The 23,681-nt window shown below is 33.3% G+C and overlaps 1 protein-coding gene across 1 annotated transcript in view; it reads left to right on the top strand.

Moving 5' to 3' along the window:
* The window catches only part of HELRODRAFT_67097 (hypothetical protein), a gene marked incomplete at both ends in the record, with an annotated part of 79,651 nt that overhangs the window by 32,846 nt on the left and 23,124 nt on the right, over nt 1-23,681 (top strand). The window contains 3 exons of the mRNA XM_009024277.1: nt 606-811; nt 872-1,000; nt 8,344-8,541. Of these exons, the coding sequence (XP_009022525.1) occupies nt 606-811; nt 872-1,000; nt 8,344-8,541 (533 nt within the window). The remainder of the gene's footprint in view (nt 1-605; nt 812-871; nt 1,001-8,343; nt 8,542-23,681) is intronic.

The following is a 23,681-nucleotide window of genomic DNA, read 5'->3' as shown; positions in this document are numbered from 1 at the left end:
ATATCTTTATATATATATGTATATCAGCACGATCAGCTGTATATATATATATATATATATATTATGTTTAGTTTTTCAATTTTTCTAAAGATTGATCGTAAATCATACTTGATTCTCGTATCAAAAAGAACACCGAAGATGGTATAGGAATACCAAAAAAAGCTTTATTGTTCTATCTTGCTAAAAATAAATAAAACTTTTGGTTTTGAACCCACATAAACACACAAAGTCACTGACCATTGAAATTCACCATACGAATGTGTTGTGAAAGCTATCAATCGATCAGTTTGTTTCTAAAGCGCCATTTCAGCGATGCTCAACAGCGTTTTGCAAATAAATGGATTATGAGATCCGCTCTGAACTTCGTTAATGAAGGAGAAGTGGTTAGAAAAGAAGGTAGAGCAGAGAGTTTCAGAGAAAATGATCAAAAAAAGCAAAACCAGATTTAGCGTAAGAGTGTTTAAAAGGAGTTAAAAAAGGAATAAGTAATTTTTAGCATAGGAGTGTTTGAAAGAAATTAAAAAAATTGATAAGTAATTTTTACAAACTCTAATTAATCAAAATTGAATTTTGAAAATTTTTAATTTCTAAAAAATATTTTGCAGGAGAATGGGATATATCTTGTAATGAATTGCAAAGAATACTTATTGTAAGATCAATTAGACCTGATAGGGTCTCGTTTTGTGTAACATCGTTTATAACGAATAACCTAGGATCAAAATATATTGAGCCACCTATTTTGAATTTTAAATCAGTTGTCGAGGAATCTACTTGTAAAACTCCATTAATTTTTATACTGTCACCTGGAGTTGTAAGTTTTATTTTTGTTTAGTTTTTGTTTTCATCAATGCAACTTTATAACGCAATCCAGGACCCTACAAATGACTTGATAGCTGTAGCTGAATCTAAAGGAATGTTTCCAAATAAATTTTGTTCTCTTTCCTTAGGACAGGGACAATCTTACCAAGCAACTCACATTATTAAAAAAAGTATCAAAGAGGTATGCGTTTGATTATGCAAATTGATAGTAGTATACGTTTTTCTTTTCTTATTATAATGTTGTATTAATATTCTTTTTGTGTTTTCATACATACTATTTATGTTAAATTAATTTTAGAATGTATATTGTCTTGTCGTAAAAAAATAAAAAATGCTTCAGGTTATTATTTTGTACAACATATGAACATGTTTAAAATTTAAAAGCTTGTTAATCTTTGCTATTCGTTGTTATGGTCCTTAATTATTACGCCACGCTCTATTGATATTCTTTCTCTCTCTCTTTCTATATATTTTTTTTTTATTTACACATTTTATTAACCACAAAAAATGGCTTGGAGACCATACAAGCTTATTAAGCTTTATAGGCCACCAAAAAGAAAAAACAGAAACAATTTCAAAATTATCAAGCGAATATAACATAATTTGTTCGTACAACTGTTTGACACAAAAGCATAGCACACTGCACATAAATTAAACGTTCGTAAAACAAAATGATAATGAAATGAAACTAAAATTTGATCCTTGTAGTGTTATCTATAACGTGTACAACAAATTATAATTCAAACTAAGGCCAATAAATAAGTACTAACATACATTCATGACATGCATTCAAAAAATAACAACATAAAAATTAAAATGTTCAATCATATGATTTTACATGAATAAACAACAAATTGAATTCAAACTAAGTCCAAGAATAAATATCAACATACATTCAAGACATACATTCAAAAACCAACAGCAATAAACTCAAAAATGTTCAATCATATTATAACAGCATATTAAATTTGAAATAACAAAGATTATTTGGAGACATATAATAATATTTTACTAGAAAATCAGAAATGCTATTTAATAATTTGAACTCTGAAGGTAATCCATTCCAAAGTGAAACCCCGGAGAAGAAAACAGATAATTTATAAATTACTAATCTAGGGTAAGGTTGAACATAATCATTCATTTGTCTTAAAACACGTAACTTTTTATCAGGAGCTTTAAAATGAATGGACAAATTAGGAGGCAATAAATTTTTATATAATTTAAACATAAATCTTAACAGACCAAAATTATATATTTGTTTAATTGTTAATAGATTTTAGCTTCTTGGTAAAAACTTGAGACATGGTCATACTTTTTCAAGAAAAAAAGACATCTATCAAAACTATTATAGGCCAATCTCAAAGAATTGGTCGTGCAACTATTACCCCATAATATTACGTAATATGTTAAATACGGATAAATTAAACTGTAATATAATTTTTTAGTGACATCAAAGCTAAGCTTGAACCTCAATTTACGAATGATACCAGTAATTTTAGAAATTTTACTAGATATATGCATTATATGATTTAACCTATGATTTAACAAATTGTCTGTATATACAAAACCTAAAAATTCATTTGTATACACTCTTTCAATACTGTTATTATCAATTTTAATAGAAATCCCTAAATTATTAGTAACAATCTTAGAACCAAAAATCATATAGTTTGTTTTTTTATAATTTATATTTATATATAAGTTATTTGATTGGGTGTTGAGGAGAGAGGAGGAAAGTGTACTGCAGAGGGCTGAAAGAGCTATGGTGAGGATGATGTGTGGGGTTAAAGTGAAGGATAGGAGGAGTAGTACAGAGCTGATGTCAATGATGGGACTGAATGAGGACATTGTGACATTGATAAGGAGATCGAGATTGCGGTGGTATGGACATGTGTTGAGAAGGGATGAAAGGGTCGGGATTAGGCGAGCGTTGGAGTTCGAGGTTGAAGGAGTGGTAGGAAGGGGTCGTCCGCAATTGCGATGGAGAGCAGGTGGAGAAGGACAGGGTGAAAGCGGGGTTGCGTGATACTGAGGCGAGTGACAGATGTGGATGGCGTCGAGGGGTATTTCGGTTTCATTATAGGTAGCCAAACGGCAACCCCCGATCTCGGGGAAAATGCCGTCTAAACGTGTGTTGTTGTTATTTAAGTTATTTGGTTTAAACCAACTGCATATTTTTTCCATTTCAGTGTTATATGTATTGACCACAGTATTAATGTCTTTGTCAGAACATAAAAAAGTGGTATCATCAGCAAACAATATACTTTCAAGTGATTTACTGACAGTGGATAAATCATTTATAAAAATTAAAAATAACAAAGGCCCCAAAACTGAGCCTTGCGGGACACCAAATTTAATCAAAACATTCGATGACCGATGTTTACCCAAAGCTACATATTGTTTACGATTTGATAGATAACTTTCAAACCATCTGTGTTGTACTCCACGAATACGAAGAGATTGTAATTTCTTCAACAATAACGCAGGATTGATAGAATCAAACGCTTTAGATAGATCTAAAAATAACCCAATAGTTATCGACTTATTTTCCATTTTACTAAGAATTCTCTCAACAAGATCTAACGACGCCAACTCAGTAGACCTACCTCTTTTCTAAATCCATATTGAGGGTCATTAAAAAATTTGATATGTTTCAAATAATTATTTAAACGATTTGACATGATTTTTTCTAAGATTTTTGACAAAGATGGTATAATTGAAATTGGTCGATAATTGGACAGCAGATTAGTGGGACCATTTTTATGTAAGGGAATAACTTTAGCAATCTTAAAGAGATCAGGAAACATACCGGTGGCAAATGATTGATTAATAATATGACTAAGTGGATCAATAATGTTATATACTGCTTTTTTGATCAAAAAAGAAGAAACACCATCATAGCTTGATGAATGAGAACATTTCAATCATTGACATGTCTGAAAATTTCATCATTATCAACTAAATAAAAGAAGTTTACAGTAAAATTTGAGGAAATATTACCTTGAGAACCATCATTGCGTTTAATAATAAAGGTAAAATAATTATTGAAAGCTTGACATATATTCTTCGGATTATCTATTATCAAACCATCTACATTTATTTCACTGATAGGATTATTAGGTCGGGATCTAATTAATTTATTCTCTTTCTTTCTATATATATATATATATATAAATATGTGTGTGTGTGTGTGTGTGTGTACGGTTGAACATTACACCCCATTTTGCAGTTAGAAGTTTTTAAAATAAAATTTCAACAACACGAAGCTGTTTTGTTTCAACTTTATTAAACTGTGAAGTTTGGCTGACGGCCATTTCGGCTAATGCCATCGTCGGAGCCTAGATTGTAAAACCAAATGAGGAGAATGGCCAATAAATACCAAAAATTCAGAATGGCCCCTCATGGTACTTAGACTTGGAACGCTCAATGTTGGATCACTGACTGGCCGCAGCATGGAAATCGCAGAAATGCTCGAGCGTAGAAAGATTGACATCTGCTGCCTTCAGGAAACCCGATGGAAATCGAATGGTGTCTGTCATGTCAACTCAGACAAAGAAAAATATAAACTATTCTGGAATAGTCAAAAGATGGCCAAAAATGGTGTTGGAATTTTTATCAGAGAACCCCTAGCCCAAGAAGTACTGGATATTAGAAGGATTAATTCACGTCTTATGTGGAACAAGCTTCGCATAGAAAAGCAAACAATGATTATTTTTTCTGCATACGCACCACAGACAGGCGATCAGGAGAGATGAAAAATGACTTCTGGACTGCATTCTATGACACCATCTCAACAATACCAAAATCTGAAATAATCCTGATTTGAGGCGATCTCAATGGCCACGTTGGAGAGAAAACAGATGGTTTTGACAACGTACATGGCGGTTTTGGCTATGGAAAACGGAATGAAGATGGCAACCGCATCCTTGAGTTTGCTGAAAGTCACGGGTTTTGTTTACTGAACATATATTATAGAAAGAGGTTGGAACATCTCATAACATACAAAAGTGGACATCAGCCACGCAAATTGATTTCTTCGCTGTCAAGCAACAACACCGAAGGCTATTCAAAAACGTCAAAGTTATACCTGGCGAATCATATGTTGCCCAACATAGACTCCTTGTGGCAGACCTGGTTGTCGAACTGTCAAAACATAAGTCTAAACAAATGCCTCGGAGAATCAAAACGTGGAAGCTGAAAAGCAATATTCATCGAGAAAAATTTCAACAGATCGTCGCAACACAGACCACCAATCGCAAGCCGGTACAGTTTGGAGTACATACAAAACCGTTTTAATGAACGCTGGAACTACAGTTTGTGGGAAAACTGGTACAAAACGTCAGCATGAACGTGACACTTGGTAGTGGAATGACAGTGTACAAAATGCAATAGCTGGAAAGAAAGTTGCATACAAGCAATGGCAAACATCAAAGTCTGTTGATGACCATACAATTTTCCGTGAAAAGAACAACTATGCAAGACATTAAGTTGCACTGGCTCGGACAGATCAGTGCAGAGAGTGGCTCACTAAAAGCAAAGGTGAACAAATGAAATCTCTGTATCATATAGCAAAACAAGCAAAGCATACGAAAAAAAACATAGTTGGTGCCTCATGTATCAAAAATGACAAAAATGAGATGGTTCTTGAACAAGATGAGATCAAGCTACAGTGGAGAGAATACTTCAATCGTCTGTTAAACGAAACAAATCCAATCAATGTTAACTTTGACGCTCCACCCATCGAAGGTCCGATTCCAGACATCACTGTAGAGGAGCTTACAGAAGCTCTGAAAGCTATGAAGGATGGAAAGGCAGCAGGGCCCTCTGGACTCACAAATGACATTATCAAAGCATCTGGTACTGCAGGTATCCAAACGTTACTACAACTTTGCCGTGAAATTTGGAGAAATTGCTCAATGCCGACTGAATGGAGCTATAGCATGACAGTTCCTCTATACAAAGGCAAAGGTGATCCATTGAACTGTTCATCATATCGGGGTAAACGTCTGTTTGAACATTCCCTGATAATTGTCGAGAAAATCATTGAAAGAATCACAATCGGAAATTATCAATTTGGTTTTCTAGCGGGGAAATCAACAATTGATGCAATTCACATCCTTTGGCAACTGCAAGAAAAGTACCTCGCAAAGCATCAACAACTATCACACATTTTTGTAGACCTTGAGAAAGCATTTGATAGAGTTCCCCGTGAAGCAATCAGGTGGAGTCTACGTTGACAACTCATTCCAGAATATCTAGTTCGACTTGTGATGGAAATGTATACGAATACTAAGACTCTTGTCAGCACAACGGTTGGAAACACAGATGCATTTGACATCGGCGTTGGAGTTCACCAAGGCTCGATTCTCAGTCCACTGTTATTTATAACTGTGATGGAAGAAATCATAAAACCGATACGCACTGGTGACATTTGGAATCTAGTATATGCTGATGATATCGTTTGAACAGCCACGTCTGAGCAGAATGCAGCACAGATGTTTGAAGATTGGAACACTAGACTCGCCGATCATGGATTCAAAGTCAACATCAGCAAAACCAAAGCAATGAACACTGGTAAACCCATCCAATCCACAGCTACTGGACGATGGCCCTGTACAGTTTGTAAAGCTGGTGTAGGTAACAATTCAATCAAGTGTCAGCAGTGTATGAAGGACCACATCAAATCTACCGAAATCCTGCGTCGTGCTGGTTTAGATGATATAAAGGACGAATGCCGGCAACACCGTCTGCGGTGGTTTGGTCATGTCAAACGAAGTGGAAACAGTTCCATAACTTCTCTTGTAGATGTTGAAGTACCTGGCACACGTCCCAAAGGCCGTCCAAAGAAGTCCTGGTCGCAAACAATTGAGCAAGACATGAAAGCTCTAAATTTAATAGAAACGGATACAACTGATCGTCTAATTTGGCGCAAAAAGTTGATGGTAAAGAAAACAACGTCCTACCTCGGGAAACCGGGTCTCTGGACGCAAAACGAAGATTGATTGATATATACATACAATTATTTATAAAAATCACTGCGTTTTTGGCATTATTAATCGAATAATTGAGTTTATCTATTTTTAGAACAAGGACTTTGTTTTCGTTTTTAGTTTGTTGAGATTAAACAAGAATTTTTCAATAATTATTTTTAACATTTCCTAAATATGAACATCATTGATGAAATTGCTTTGCACGTCAAAGAAATTGGTTAAAAAATGCAGTCAATTCAAAATCAAACCGCCATTATTTTGGCAGGGGGAGAAAGTTTGATCATATGACCTTCATTTTAAACGACTTACCCTGGCTGACTGTTTGAAAACCAATAATATTTAGAATAACCATCCTCGTTTACGAGTGGGCAAATATGTTGCATTTATTTTTTTGGTTGACAAACCTATGGCAAAAATTGTTTCTCTACAATAAATGAGCACAGTTTTTCGACAATCCTTCTAACTCGACTGCTTCTTGGTGCTGAGACTTTGACGTTGTTGGTTTGTCTATATGGAAGAATCTTCTATTTCGTCTACGTCAGCCTGGTCTCTCTTTCTCAAAATTTAGGACAGATCTTAAATTTCATATTTTCGAGACGTATGATATATTGCGTCGTTGCGCTTTTGAGAGTTTTCAAAGAACTTATAATAATAATAATTGTTAGACTATTTGTATTTAATTAATTAGACTAATGTAAAGCGCTTTGTAAAAACCTTAAAAGCACATAATATGTTCTAGTTGGTTATGTTCAATAAGTTCGAATATATCGTTAAAAATAAAAATGATATTTCACGATGTCGCAATTCAAGCCGCAAACTATCTTATTTTAGATGGGAAAAATTAGAAAAGCTATTGCTTCAACGAATGTGTTTAACACTTTTTGAAAATAATTTTATCACAGTCATCGTTCAATGCGTAGCTTCAAAAGAGCCAGAAACTAGCGCCAGCCAGCAGCACAATCGTTTGAATAATTAATAAATATTTTCAAAAGTGTAAAATAATGTCAAACGCATTGTTTTTATTTTTTTTAGATGAAATTTGAAAATACGATTATTTTCAATCAATTCAAATCAAAAATTGAATTCATAAAAAATAAAAAATTCTAACAATTTGGTGCAGGTTTAACAAAATTCTTTTTTTGTATCAATTATTAAAAAAGTGGCTGAAGTTTTAAACAATTTAACTTTTTCAAATCAACGAAAGAGTTCAAAGTTTATAGTGTTTTCATAATACAAGTGCCGATTATTTCTTGTGGACAGAATATTTGTCGAGCAACGTTGTTTATAAAAGTGCGTAGCGGAATATGAAGAAAAACATAAGGTTCATAAACAAATTCATCATTTGAACGAAAAGATTGCGATGAAAACAATTCGTGAAACCTCGTTTTTGTTAATATCACAAAAAAGCAGCAACAAATTCCTGAAACTTTGTTTAAAATAAAAGGGTACTTTTTTAACTGTCATGTATAAACTGTACCAATTTCTAATGCCTGTGTTTTTTATATTTATTGTTTGAAATACATTTATTTTGAAGGGATTATGGGTTTTTCTTGCTAATTGTCATTTATCTATTAATTGGATGCCTTCTTTGGATAAACTCGTAAAAGAAGTTCAGTCCGAGGAGACTTGTCCCCATCCAGACTTTAGACTTTGGTTAAGTAGCAGTCCTGATTCTCGTTTTCCAATTTCTATTTTACAAATTGGCATCAAAATGACAACTGAACCGCCAAAAGTAAGATAATTTTTTTAATTTTATATTCATTATTCAACTTAACTTATATGTGAATTATGCTGATTCATTTTGCACATGTAAAAAAATCTGTTCAGGATATTTCACTTTTCGAGATATACTTTTAAAATCATTTGCAACGTATTATTATTTTTGGCAATTCAATTATTTTTCAAACATAACTTAATTGTATATAAGAATTATGTTTATTTAAATCAATTTTTATAATGTATGTAGTGCTTAATAGATTATCTGATTTCATGATTATTTTTGTTTCCTTCACAAACGTGGCTAGAGTTTTTAAAACAAGGATATTTTTTTAATCAACGTTTCTACATCAATGTTTTTACAACATTGTAAGTGAACGGACCATCGTTTTACTAACTAAACTAAAACGTATATTTGCCACGCATTTTTAAGCAAGAATACATTTAAACAGTAGCACTTTCAACACTTATCTTAAACAAAAATGCTAGATCAAAATGGTATCATTTGCATTTGATACATTGGAAGTGTTTCACTGCCTATTTCTATAATTAAATGTAAAACAAATTTGGTTTTTTAAATTGTTGAAAACATTTTATTAAAAGTACAGATTCAAAACGTAGTTAAATTAGTTGCGTATCCGTACTCTACATCTAAATTTTTTTTATTTTTTATGAAATTAATTTAGTTACTTTTTATTTAATCAATCAATCAATCAATTTGTTTTTAAAACGCATTTTCCCCGAAATTAGCAGCGCCCTGAAGAATTTTACAAGCAAATGAAGCTTGAGATCCGCTCTAAACTTTGTAGTTGATGTGGAAGTAGTTAGAGAAAGTGGTTGAGTATTTCAAAAAAAACGAACTGAATAACAAAAAAAGCAAATTTAGCGTAAGAGTGTTTAACAGGAATTAAGAAAAAGTGAGAACAAGAAGATGACCGAAAACCGAGACTGGGGCATAGAAAAAATTAATATATCTGATAAGTGATTAGGGAAGTAATTTAGATTTAGATTTATTAGCCAAGCTATTAATCTGAGAAGAAAGAGACATCATGCTAGCATCATAAAGCCTAGACTACAAAACTTATGAGAAAAATCAACAGCTTTAGAATCATACACAGATATATATATATATATATGTTGGTAATAGACCATAATTTTACAATATTATATAAATTCTATAATTAGAATATATAGATTATTGTAAATAGAATATATGTTGGTAATAGACCATATATACAATATATAGAATATTGTAAATATATATATGTTGGTAATAGACCATAATTTTTACAATATTCTATAATTTCTACCGAAAGTTTGGCGTTAACATGTTTGTAGTTCGTTTTTTCGATTCTTCTCACTAAAGTTTTTTGGTGAACGTTTAGTTTATTAAAATTCTAAATAAAAATATTTTCCAAATTCATGCTGCAAATAAGGCCATATTTCGATTCCGAATGAATCATCATTGCGGTTCATCATAGGGAAATATTGACTTTGTCAAAATGAACTTAGATGGAAATTAGGTGTCAGGTTTCTTTATTGGCTGGTCACCTACTTTGGTCTCCTTTTCTTCATCGATAGCATCATATTCTTCTTTGTCACTATTTAACAATGCTAGTTTTTATTACTTCTTTGTTTTCATTGTTGGTTAAGCGTCGGGTTGGGAGTGACGTCAAACCAACAAACTCTGGACAATGCTTAAAGTACAATTCCGATTGTCCCGTAAAATACAAAAACAACGTCATTAAAAACTTCATCACACGCGCTTTTAAATTATCTACCGACGATGAATCTCTTCAAATAGAAATTCAAAGAATCAAACAGTTACTTATTAATAATAATTATCCAAATACACTCATCGACGACGTAATATCTAAATCTCTCAAGAAATTCAAACAACCACATCTACAACCACAGCACGAACAACAAACAATACCTATTTACTACAAAAACCAAATGCATAATAACTATCTAATTGATGAAAAACAAATTAAACAAATCATTAGATCAAATCTCACGTCAGAAGATGAAAATAAAAAGATCAAGTTAATAATATATTATGATACAACAAAAACACAACAATTATTTATCAAAAACAGTCCAACCACTACAAAAGATAATCTAGATAGTACGAACGTCGTGTACTAATTTCGATGCCCTTTGCCACACCGTGATGTGGAAACATATATTGGACACACACGTACAACACTTCGCAGACGCCTTACCATGCATGTACAGCAAGGCGCTATCAAGGATCACTTCAATAAGCAGCACAACATACCAAGTTACTCGAAAAATTCTTGATAATAACACTAGCATACTTTGTAATGAACGTCGTCCCTCAAGACTCAAAATAAAAGAAGCTATTCTCATCCTCAATAATAAACCAACAATCAACACGCAGTCAGACAATTTCGCCCACGTCTTACAACTTTTTACTCAATATCGCGACGTTGTACTGCCTCAATTGCCAAACGTCATCAATAGACAGCAACTACACACCAAATATAAAAACGAATATAACACACAAGAACGCACCACTAACAACAATCCGTTTGTCTCTTCACGCCATAAAACTCAAACAATTTGTTCACTAACTTCATTATTTGCCACGCCTTAATATTTCTTTATACGTATGTATTGCTAAATAATATTATATCCAATTGTTAAATATCTAATAATTCTTCAATAAATTGTCATATCATTAAATATTATTATCGACTTCCCATAATTTCTGCATTACTTCTTGTCACTATGCTAACTATGTACACTTCAACTACGATAATACACAAACAATTTTATTCATAATTTTTCTTTTAAATTTACTCGTTTATTTTCAACGATATAATGGGTTAATTTTTAAAATATAGGTTGTTATTCATTTATTTATTCATTTTAATATCTAATATTCTATTTTCTATTTCTTATAATTTATATTATTAACTCCTCATTTGGTTTTACAATCTAGGCTCCGACGATGGCATTAGCCGAAACGGCCGTCAGCCAAACTTCACAGTTTAATAAAGTTGAAACAAAACAGCTTCGTTTTGTTGAAATTTTATTTAAAAAGCTTCTGACTGCAAAATGGGGTGTAATCTTCAACCGAGCATGTTTATCTGAGAACCTCATACCAAATTATATATATATATATACATACATACATATACATGTATATATATACCATCTTTGAAAATTCAAAAATTTTGGCTAAAGTCATTGACAATATGTACAACCAAAGCGCTGTTCTATAACCCAATAGGAAACATTAACAAACAAATAGATAGAATCGCCATGGGCTCCACCGGAGTACTCTTAGCCAATTTCTACCTTGGCAACTTAGAAAAACAAACCTTCCTCAAAAATCATGAACTAAAACCCTAAATTTATGCAAGGTACGTCGACGATATCTTTGTCGCGTACAACGACAACCCTAACCAAATTATAAATCTTTTCTTTAATCTTAATAAATCTAAAATAAATTTTACTATAGAATATGAAAACAATAAGACCTTACCATTTTTTGATACACTAATCACTCGATATGAAAACTGCTTTTAAACAACGGTCTATATGAAAGAAACAAACAAAGGGTTATGTCTAATTGGAATAAGTGAGTGCATGAAAAAATATAAACGCAGCATTATAAAAGAAGATTCACACACTCCACTTCAATAAGCGACTGCGAGGCAGAACTAATTAGGTAAACTGCAACATCCCAATAATAACAAAAACAAACATGGCGATAATATAATTTTCTACTACCAAAATTACATATCATCTGAACTTAAAACAGACGAATCTGTTCTAAAAAAAAAAGTTGTTTTCAGATAAGTGAAGCCTAGAAATACAGACGATAAAGTAAATCTTAGAATGCAAAAAAAGCAAATTTGATAATAAAGAATAATTGCACGCCTCTCCAAAATTCAACCCAGAAAAGAAATCACCTAATATATGAATTTAAATGCTTTCTTGACGGATCCTTTCGTCAGCCATACTCATATATTGGAGTGACAACTACATCCCTATCACGTCGCCTTACTATGCACAAAAGAGAAGAAGCCATTAGTAACACACCTGAAAACAATAAATCAAACGATCTCATCACGAGAAATATCTGTAAACAATACCATTATAGTATACTGTAACAAGAACCACAGCCATCTAAGAATTGCTGAAGCAATCTTCATTGACCAAAGAAAACCGCAAATCAGCAAATAGCAAAGAATAGCAACATCATTAGTGACTAGAAGAATTTTATTGAAAGACTTTACGGACAAAGAGAATGAACAGAACAAAGATTTAATAAATGGACGAGATCAAAATATAATAAACAGACAGGAAGAAGCAGAATAAAAACACTTTGCACAGGACAAAGAAGAATAAAAAAAACCTTGCACACGCAAAGAATTGTAATATTTTGAAATATTCCTATATAATTGCTGAAGAATCGAAAATCGAAATATACGCTTCACCATGAACCCCAATGATTTTAAAAAATTGGGTAGTTTTTTTTCATGTATATATATATATATATATACATATATATATACATATACATATATATCCCTTAACATACCAAGGGGGGTCCTTCAAGGACCCCAGAGAGTAGTTTTCCTTAACCCTGTCAAAAGTAACCAAACAAATTCCACCATGATTTTTCTATTCCTCCCGATTAGGGTAGCAATAAATATTCCATTGTTGTTTTTATTATACGTTATTTCAAAAACAGTAAAAAAAATAAAAGAGCATTGGGGTCCGTGTAGGACCCCGCTTGGTACACTACGTTACCGATTGTGTTTTTGTTTTTTAACACTTATGGCTGAAATTGTAGACACATTTTAAAGGTTTCAGTATTAAAAAGTATTATTCTGCATTCTTACTGAATATTTGCTCATCTTACTTACTTTTAATTTGTCCTCCATTTGCAAAACTTCCGTTGAAAATTATTATTTTCTGTTTCAAATAAAGTTTATAATTTGCTGTAAAGATTTTGATAACATAAAATATAAACGTAAACGTTTGAAAATAAGAAAAATGGCTCGTAGACAAACTACAGATGAGATTCTCCGAATGTTAGATGAATGTGAATCAGTGACAGTGACCCGGAAGATGTATTGGAACAATCTGATGAAGAATTTATACCAGCAGGAGATGCATCCGAATTGGAGGACAATCTTGAAGTAAATTCTGAATATAGTGACAGTGCTAGTGAAAATTCGGATACAAATTCGGATGAAGATGAATTCACAGCAAAATCAGGTAGAAGATGGACAAGTTCTGTGCCACCATCATCTCGCCGTCGTCAATGTCAAGGGATCACCCGGGCCAACACGCGCAATTAATGTTGCATCGACGATATCTGAAATTTTCAACTGGTTCTTTGACGACCGAATTGTGGATGCTATATGCACCTTCACCAATGCTGAAGCTTCTAGAGTTATTAATGATTTCAATGCAACTGCTGATTCGAATAAACAGAAAGCTTGGACAGATGTAGACCCTGTTGAAATAAAAGCATTTTTTGGTGTTCTGCTGATTGCTGGAGCTCTTCGCTGTAGTAAGGAAAATATTTCTGAAATGTGGACGACAGATGAAAATATTCGTCGTGCTGTTTTTACTGCTGCCATGGCACGAAACAGATTTGCACTCATCCTTCAATTTATCAGGTTTGACGACAAATTAACACGTGCTCAAAGGAGAACAACTTGCAGCTATTCGTGAAGTTTGGGATTGGTTTGTAATAATTTGCCAAACGCTTTTTACGCCATTTGAAAACATCACAGTAGACGAGCAGCTTGTAGCATTTCGAGGCAAATGTCCGATGAGGCAGTACATGAAATCAAAACCAGCAAAATATGGAATAAAAATATGGGTGGCCGCAGATGTGAAGACTTCATATTTGTACAACTTACAAGTCTACACTGGAAAGCTTCCAGGAAATGCACCAGAGAAAAATTTATGACACCGCGTAGTATGTGACTTGGTGGAACCACTGTTTGGATCTGGAAGAGGTGTCACTACAGACAATTTTTTTACATCCGTGAAGACTGCAGAATTTTTGCTGCAAAAAAGCATCACCATGACAGGAACATTGAGAACTAAAAAAACTGATATTCCTTCAGTTATAGAAAATGCAAGAGGACGAGACATACTTTCATCAAAATTTATATTTTCTAACGGGGTAGCAGTAGTCAGCTATGTCCCAAAGAAAAACAAAACAGTCCGTTTACTCTCAACTCAATTTCTAGATAATTCAGTATCTTCTGAAAGTCACAGGAAGCCCAACATGATACTGGAATACAATAATACCAAGGGTGGAGTGGACAATGCAGATAAATTGATTAGAGAATATTCTTGTGCTAGACGAACCTCAAGATGGCCTCTAAGACTTTGCATGAATATGCTCGATATTGGTGCCCTGAATGCCTTCATAATTTGGATGTCGAAAAACAATGACTGGAATAGACATATGAAGAATATTAGATATCAATTTTTGTTAGAATTAGGCAAAGAACTGACCAAACCCAACATTCTACGAAGGGCAACCAATCTAAATGGTCTCCACCTTCCAGTTGTCAAAGCAATTGAAGCTGCAGGAGTAGTTGTAGCACGCAACACTACAACCCAAAATATACCATCAGCATCAAGGCAGCAGCAGATCAAAAGGGGAAGATGTTCTTACTGTCCCAGAAACAAAGACAAAAAAGTTAACACAGTCTGTGGAGAATGTAAACGTTTTGTCTGTGAAACACACAGGAAGACAATCACCACTGTGACATGCGCCAAGGATTGCAGGGATAGCAACCAATGATTGATATATATAAATTTATAAATATATTATATACATACATAACATTTACCTATTTTTATTATAATAAATTTTTCATTATATTATTTTAAACGGATGAAAATTTTGAATAATCGATAAAAAGAAGAAAAATCAATTATGCTCAGAATACTTGTTTTACTAAAAAATATCTTAAAACACCCAATAATCATCAAATAACTGAGAAATATCAAAAAATAATTGTTTGGTAAACAATGTTGATGACATTGGCTTGGTATGCTAAGGGATATACATACACACACACACACACACACACACATATATATATATATATATATATATATATATATATATATATATATATATATGCATAAGTATAACACACACATACACACACACACATATATGTATATATATAAGTGTGTGGTGTGTGTGTGTACGTGCGTGCGTGTGTGTGTGTGTGCGTGGTGTGTGTGTGTGTATTGAATTGAATTGAATTGAAAAAAACTTTTATTCAGCAAAAAACAAGTTAATTACTAGGAGACCCGAGACCGAAGTCTGTTAGGTCACCCTTAATATAAGTAACAGAAAGTATAATATTAATAAAAGAAATAGCAATGAATGTCAATAGTTGCCAATACATCATGAAACAAAAAATGTTTGAGAGAGAGAAAAAAAAGGAAAGAAAAATATCAGGGCATAAATAAAAAAACTAATAATTATATATACATACATACCCATACATAAATATATACATATATATATATATAATATATATATATATATATATATATTTATATATATGCATACATTTATATACATGAATATAAGCCCATTTATACCGCAGTAAAATGAGAAGAAACCACATTTAATCAGATCTACAATTCTTCGTTTGTATAAGCCTAACGTAGCTATGTTTTTAACATCAGTCGGTAGCGAGTTCCATAATAGGATGGATACAGGAAAAACAGAATTATTAAAAAAGTTTGTGCGTGTAGTGGATAGATAGAACTCAGGAATTTTCCTGAGGTGAACAGAACAATTATACGAAAATCTATTTATTTGGTCAGATAGATATGGGCCTAGAAGTAATTTCAACAATCTATAGAAACATAATAAAGATCTAAGAATAAATAAATCTTGAAATTTAAGAATGTTACATAAATTATAACAGTGATTGACATGTTGAAATTTATTTAAAATAAGAAATATTCGAATAAAATAATTTTGACATACATTCAATATATGTAAATTATATTTAGTAGTATAACCCCAGACTGAAACACAGTAGGTTAAATATGGCATAATGAGAGAGTTATATAAAGTGTACAAGATAATCTTATTAGGCTTTTTACAACATAGGTATGTATGATGAATTCCACCGATTAACTAGTATTTCGAATTTTTCAATTTGTCTTAGTAGATTTTTATCGACAAAATTAAGTCGGTTCAAAATTGAAACTCTATTTCTATTAGCAAACATTTTATTAAATTTATAGCAGATAGATCTATTTCGACATTATTTAACCGTCATTGTCAGTTTATTGAATTATAATTATAGTTTTAATATTATTCAAAAAATGAATATGAAATTCTAATAAAAAATTTTAACAACTGAAAATTTAAAAAATTGCTGTTCTTTAATTTTTGTTTCAACTCTCTTATGGAAATAATAAATAATGATAATGTTGACTTATAAAGCGCCGTGGCTAGCGATGAGGCGCCCTCGAAACAAAAAAAAATATCCTCTTTCAGACGTTTGAAAACGCTTCATCAAAATGAAGTTTTTAATGACGACTTGAATGACTGTGTAGAGCTGCAGTTCCTAATCTTTGGCGGAAGCGAATTCCAAACGTGAGAAGCAGCATGTCGGAATGCACGACCAGCAATATTGTTTGTTGTTTTATGCTGATGAAAACGTAGAGCGATGGCAGAGCGAAGTTGACGATTGTTTGTATTACTATGTATAGATCACCGAGATACGACGGTGAATGCGAGATTGAATGTTTGAAGACGATGACAGCTATTTTAAATAAAACTTGAAAGTGAAATAGAAGCCAATGCAGGTTCATTAGATTCGACGAGATCGTTGATGACAGACGATGTAACGGTGTATCTGAATTGAGTACTACTCTAGTGGCTCTATTTATTATTCTCTGGAGTCGTAATTCATGATTTTTAGATATTCCATAGAATATTGCAGTAGTCTAATTGGACAGTATCAAACACCGTGCCAGATCATTAGCCAAAGCGGTAGAAAGAAATTGTCTATTATGTCGTATTTCTCTTAAAAGATTATTACAGGATTTTGCTATAGACATAATGTGATTTGAAAAACTTAATTTTTTTATCTAGGTCTTATCCAAGTATCTTTAGTGTGACAGATATCGGGACTAAGGTGTCTCCTAGTTGGACTGAAGTTAAGTTATGTACATTATTTATTGAGTAGAAAGACTCCTGTGTTATGAATTCGGTTTTATTGGAGTTGAATTGTAGATAGTTATGTAGGAGCCATTCTTCCATTGATGCGATGCATGTCGTAATGATGTTGATTATTGAAGGAAGATCTTTAATGTTTGATGATACATATTGATGGTAACGTATGCCATAATTTTCAATGATCTATATGATAGGTGAAATATAAGCTGTAAATAAGAGTGGTCCAAGTACAGACCCCTGTGGGACACCATGAAACAGATGGACTATTGGAAATCAGTGTGTGGATATTTTGACAAATTGACTGCGACCAGTTAAATATGAAAATAGCCAGGAAAGGACGGAACTCTAGTCACCAAATTCCACTTCCTGGCGACGAAGTAATATATCATGACTGATGGTGTCGAAGGCAGCTGACAGGTCCAGTCCAGCAAGAATTGTGGTTTTTCAATTGTTGCGTGAATTAAATACATTATCAAGAATATGAAGTAAAGCCGTTTCAGTAGAATGATTGGTCCGATAAGCTGATTGTAAAGGTGAATAATTAGGATGTGAAGTGATGTGATTATAAATATTGTTTATTTTACTTATGAAAAAATTATTGAAACAATTAACAATCAATGTTGTTTTAGGCTCATTGAGTAGCGAATGCTTTTTGTTACGAAATAGTAGCTTGTTGAGATTACGCCACGTAGAGCGCGAATTTTTTGTAGAAGTAAGTTCATTTAGTAGAAGTTCAACTCTTGATTTAAAAATTAAATCTCGAGCCGCTTTCTTGGCTTCATCGTAATTTATTTTATTTTATGCCGTTTTGTTGCGAAAATAGATACGTTCCATTTTGCGTATTAATCTTTTGGCTATCCGTGCGTCTCTAAAGATAAGATTTTTTAATTGTTGGTTTTTACAAAGAAGATGAGTCTTTATTGGAGCATGTTTATCAAGAACTTGAATGATGTTGTTGTTGATATGAGAAGCATACTGATGAACCGATAAAGTTGAATATTCTAAAATTGAAAATGATGTTTAATCATTATTGAAGACTTTCCAATTCTGATTGCGAATATTATGAAAGCGTGCACAGATGGATGTTGTAATGAGTTTGTGGTCGGAATATGAGGCTTCAAATAACTCGAGGGTTGATGTAATTAAAAGATCAAGAATATTTCCTTTTTCGTGGGAAGGCAAATTTACAGAATTTACCGAAGCAAAAGGATATCAACAATATGGATATTTCTGGGAACATTAATGGATTGAAGGATGGCTCCAGTTTGCTGTTGACTCAGCAATTATCACTAACAGTTCTTAGGGTGCCCAGAAGTTGATCGATTTCAACCAAGCCTGGTGTAAATGGACAGGTATGAAATTAAGAGTAGACAAATTTTGTACATTTGGGATGCGAAAACTCGAATCCTGCAGTTTCTGCAGGTTCATCCGGGTAGACGACCCTCGGTCAACCAAGCCGTCCATCCTTTAAAGGTCGCATGTTGGCCGGCGAGATGGCTCAATGTTTCAAATGCGCACTGAGTCAAACATCTCAATGGCTATCAAATACTCAGCGTATATGATGCAGTGCGTATATGATATAAATACATGTGTGCGTCGTGTGAAAAAGAATAAACAGCCTTTGTGGCGAAGATGGCCGCTTCAAATCAATGAATGAAGATATGAAAAACAATAAAAGATTATAGATAATATATATGTAACATTATAAGTGGTTCTGCTTATGTCAGAGCTGCATTGATAAAGACTAAAAAATATTCTGCCCCCGTTAACAATAGACGATGCAAAAATTTCGATAAAATATGATTTTGAAGACAAGAACTCCAAGAAGAAAGATGAACTGTGCGATAGGCTCGGGTCTATGTTGTAAAAAATTAGTTGACTGGACGCAACTGTTCAGTAGAAGCTGGAAATCCTCAGACGATTCGTCCCTTCTCAAATTAAATTTGAACTACGTACTTACAATATCTCTCTAACCTGGATAAGAAACATTCTGGATTTTCTGGTAAGAGAATTGTTGAAAGAATGGGCATCTCTGCTCATAAGCAGTTGCACCACTGAAATTTTTGCGTTGCCATACAAAACTGAAGGCCTCAACATAAAATCGCTGAAACACCACGCTGAGTTGCTGAGTTATTAAGATTAGAGCTCCAAGGATACCTTAAACTAAATGCCGACGAGGAAATGAAATCACTATAGAATGAATCTCACAACGCCTACAGAAAAGTTGACAACCTAATTCCAGAAAATGATGAATTAAAACCGGCAGTAAATGTTCTAAAACAGCAACAATACGAAATGAATTTTAATCACCTTTTACTTTTTAATCACCAAGGTACTCTGATCAAAGCGATAAAAGAACACATTAATAGCTCTAAGATAGTACGATGGTTCAGATTGACTGTAAAATTATCAGAGGTTTTTTATAAATTTACTAGAAAATACCTCATTCAACAGTTTCCAACGAATGCCAATCTACTAAAATGGGGTAAAACAACTAACCACTTATAATGTTACATATATATTATCTATAATCTTTTATTGTTTTTCATATCTTCATTTCTTCGTTTTTCATATCTTCATTTGCATCTTGTTTGTACCGCAAAACAAACAAGATGCAAAACAAACAAAACGTCTTATCTAATTGCGGCTCAAACTCTACACTAAGCAGATATTTAAATCATCACAACAAAACCCTCTCAATAATTATTGACAGCGTCATGACAAACGGTAGGCCGGGTATCGACATTTTTGCAGATGTTGAAAAAGAAAAGCAAAGTCCAGTAAGAGGTCTGTTTAAATGGCTCCAACCTGACATCGCCGTCCGAAACAAAAATATGATCGAAGCTGACCGTTTTCCATGAAACAAACTTTATGAAACCTAAACAATATAAAATGAACAAATGTTTAAAAAATTGGAAAAATAACATTATAGATGATTTAAAACATATTTTAATTAAGACTTTTGAAATATCGTCTATAAGCTTCATTCATTCATCCATTCATCAATTCTTTAATTCATTTATTCATTCATTCGTTCGTTCATTCATTCATTCATTCGCCACACAGACCACCAAACGCAATCCAGTAAGAAAAACATCCTAGCAAGACGTCAAGTTGCACTGGCTCAGACAGATCAGTGCAGAGAATGGCTCATTAAAAGCAAAGGTGAACAAATGAAATCTTTGTATCGTATAGCAAAACAAGCAAATCGTACGAAAAAAGACCAAGTTGGTGTCTCTTGTATCAAAAACGACAAAAATAAGATGGGTTTTAAACAAGGTAAGATCAAGCTACAGTGGAAAGAATGCTTCAAACGTCTGTTAAATGAAACAAATCCCATCAATGTCAATTTTGACGCTCCCCCAATCGAAGGTCCGATTTAAGACATCACTTTAGAAGAGCTTACAGAAGCTCTGAAAGCTATGAAGGATGGAAAGGCAGCAGGGCCCTCTGGACTCAAAAATGACATTATCAGAGCATCTGGTACTGCAGGTATCCAAACGTTACAACAACTTTGCCGTGAAGTCTGGAAAAATTGCTCAATGCCGACTGAATGGAAATATAGCATGACAGTTCCGCTATACAAAGGCAAAGTTGACCCATTGAACTTTTCATAATATCGAGGTATACGTCTGTTAGAACACTCCCTGAAAATTGTCGAAAAAATCATTGAGAAAAGATTAACGTCGTGCATCACAATCGGAAATTATCAATTTGGTTTCCTAGCGGGTAAATTGATACAATTCACATCTTAAGGCAACTGCAAGAAAAATACCTCGCAAAGCATCAACAACTATCACACATTTTTGTAGGCCTTGAAAAATCATTTGATCGAGTTTCCCGTGAAGCAATCAGGTGGAGTCTACGTCGACAACTTATTCCAGAATTTCTTGTTCGACTTATGATGGAAATGTATACGAATATTAAGACTCTCGTCAGCACAACGGTTGGAAACATAGATGCATTTGGCATCGGCGTTGGAGTTCACCAAGGCTCGATTCTCAGTCCACTGTTATTTATAACTGTGATGGAAGAAATCACAAAACTCATAAGCACTGGTACATTTGGAATAGCTGGTGTAGTTAACAATTCAATCAAGTGTCAGCAGTGGTGTGACAAACGTTGTTCAAAAATAATTGGTACTTTTTCTAAAATCTATCCACAGCAACAAATTCGAAATAGCAATGTTTTTGAAGCCATTATGGTAGAGAAGTCACATCGTTTCAATATCTAAGGTATGTTTTGGATCGTACTGGAACAGCTGAAGCTGCCGTTCGAGCTTGGAATAAATGGCATCTCTTTTTCTCTATGTTGATGCGGCGTGACATCCCACTACCACTACGACCAAGATTTTATAAATCTTTGATACGTCCGGTGTTTTTATATTGTGCAGAAACATGGCCATTGACAACCAAACTGGAACAACAACTTCACCGAACCGATATGAAAATGCTTGGATAAATGCAATGAATTAATCTGAAGGACCACATCAAATCTACCGTAATCCTGCGTCGTGCTGATGTTGAAGATTTTGATGTTTTCTTGCAGATGTTGAAATACCCGGCACACGTCCCAAAGTCCGTCAAAAGAAGTCCTGGTCGCAAACAATCGAACATGACATGAAAGCTCTAAATTTAAACGAAATGGATACAACTGATCACTCAATTTGGCGCAACAAATTGATGGCAAAAAATAACAACGTCCTACCTCGGGGTAACTGGGTCTTTGGACGCTAAATGAAGATTGATTGATTGATTGCCTATAGGCTTTTACAATCCTTTTAATCTCTCTCCGATCGATATTAAATTGACTGACCATTTTAGATTAAGCGTTATTAATAATGCAATAGCGTCATCATATGCAATATATTGCGATAGAAACAATGTATGATCAAGTTTCTACCTCTTTTTATACTTTTTTTAATCATCATTATACTTATCTTAAGATAACGAGCAATGATGACTTCGTATTATTTCATCATTTTTAATTAAATTTGCCTAATTTTATTTTCGTACATTTATATATCTATTTTGGATAATTAAAGAGTTCACATTATTATTATTATTATTGTTGTTGTTGTTGTTGCTGTTATTATGCAAAAAGGCGGACACCTTGCTTTCAGAATCGGTCTCAGCATCTCAGTCACTGAAAAGTTTCGAAAAAAGCCGAATAGATACCTGTTGGAATCACATTGTTTCTCTGCAAAGCCCTTATCAAATCGGTAACAGCGACAATATCTCCATCTCAAATAACACATTGGTCAAAGAAGTTAGATACGCTTCCCGAAATGCTCTACAAGTTTGCGAGAAAGTATGTCGTTCAACAACTACCGACCAACGCAAATCTCTATGTCCCTTTTGTGGTGCGCAGCAAACAAACAAACATGTAATGTCCAATTGTTGGTTGGTGGCTGACCTGTCAAGAAATACTGAGAGACATAACAAAATTCTATCAGAGATAGTTAACTGGTTTATATCATGTCGTTCTACAGACTGCTTAATATTTGCGGATATAGTATCGACCGGAGTCCGACCAATGTCACAGCTGTTCAGCACTCTCCGACCGGACATTGCCATTCTACGCGACCAAAAGATAGAAGCAGTCGAACTAACGGTATGCCACGAGACGAATCTGATCCAGTCCAAAACCTAATATCAAAGTACAGCAATAGCTTAAAATCAAATTTTTATGATGAACTTGGATAATTCAATTCCAAAAAAGTTTAGTAAGGGAAATTATAAAAACAAATTTTAATTGATTATGCCAACAATGTGATAGAATTTATACAATAGTGAATACAATATATATATATATATATATATATATATATATATATATATATATATATATATATATATATATATATATATATATTACAATATTCTATAAATCCTCCGAATATTTGGCGTTAATATGTTTTAGTTCGTTTT

This window comes from Helobdella robusta (genome assembly GCF_000326865.2).
Source record: "Helobdella robusta unplaced genomic scaffold HELROscaffold_4, whole genome shotgun sequence".
Lineage (NCBI taxonomy): Eukaryota > Metazoa > Annelida > Clitellata > Rhynchobdellida > Glossiphoniidae > Helobdella > Helobdella robusta.
This window is presented reverse-complemented; position numbering and strand designations above follow the sequence as displayed.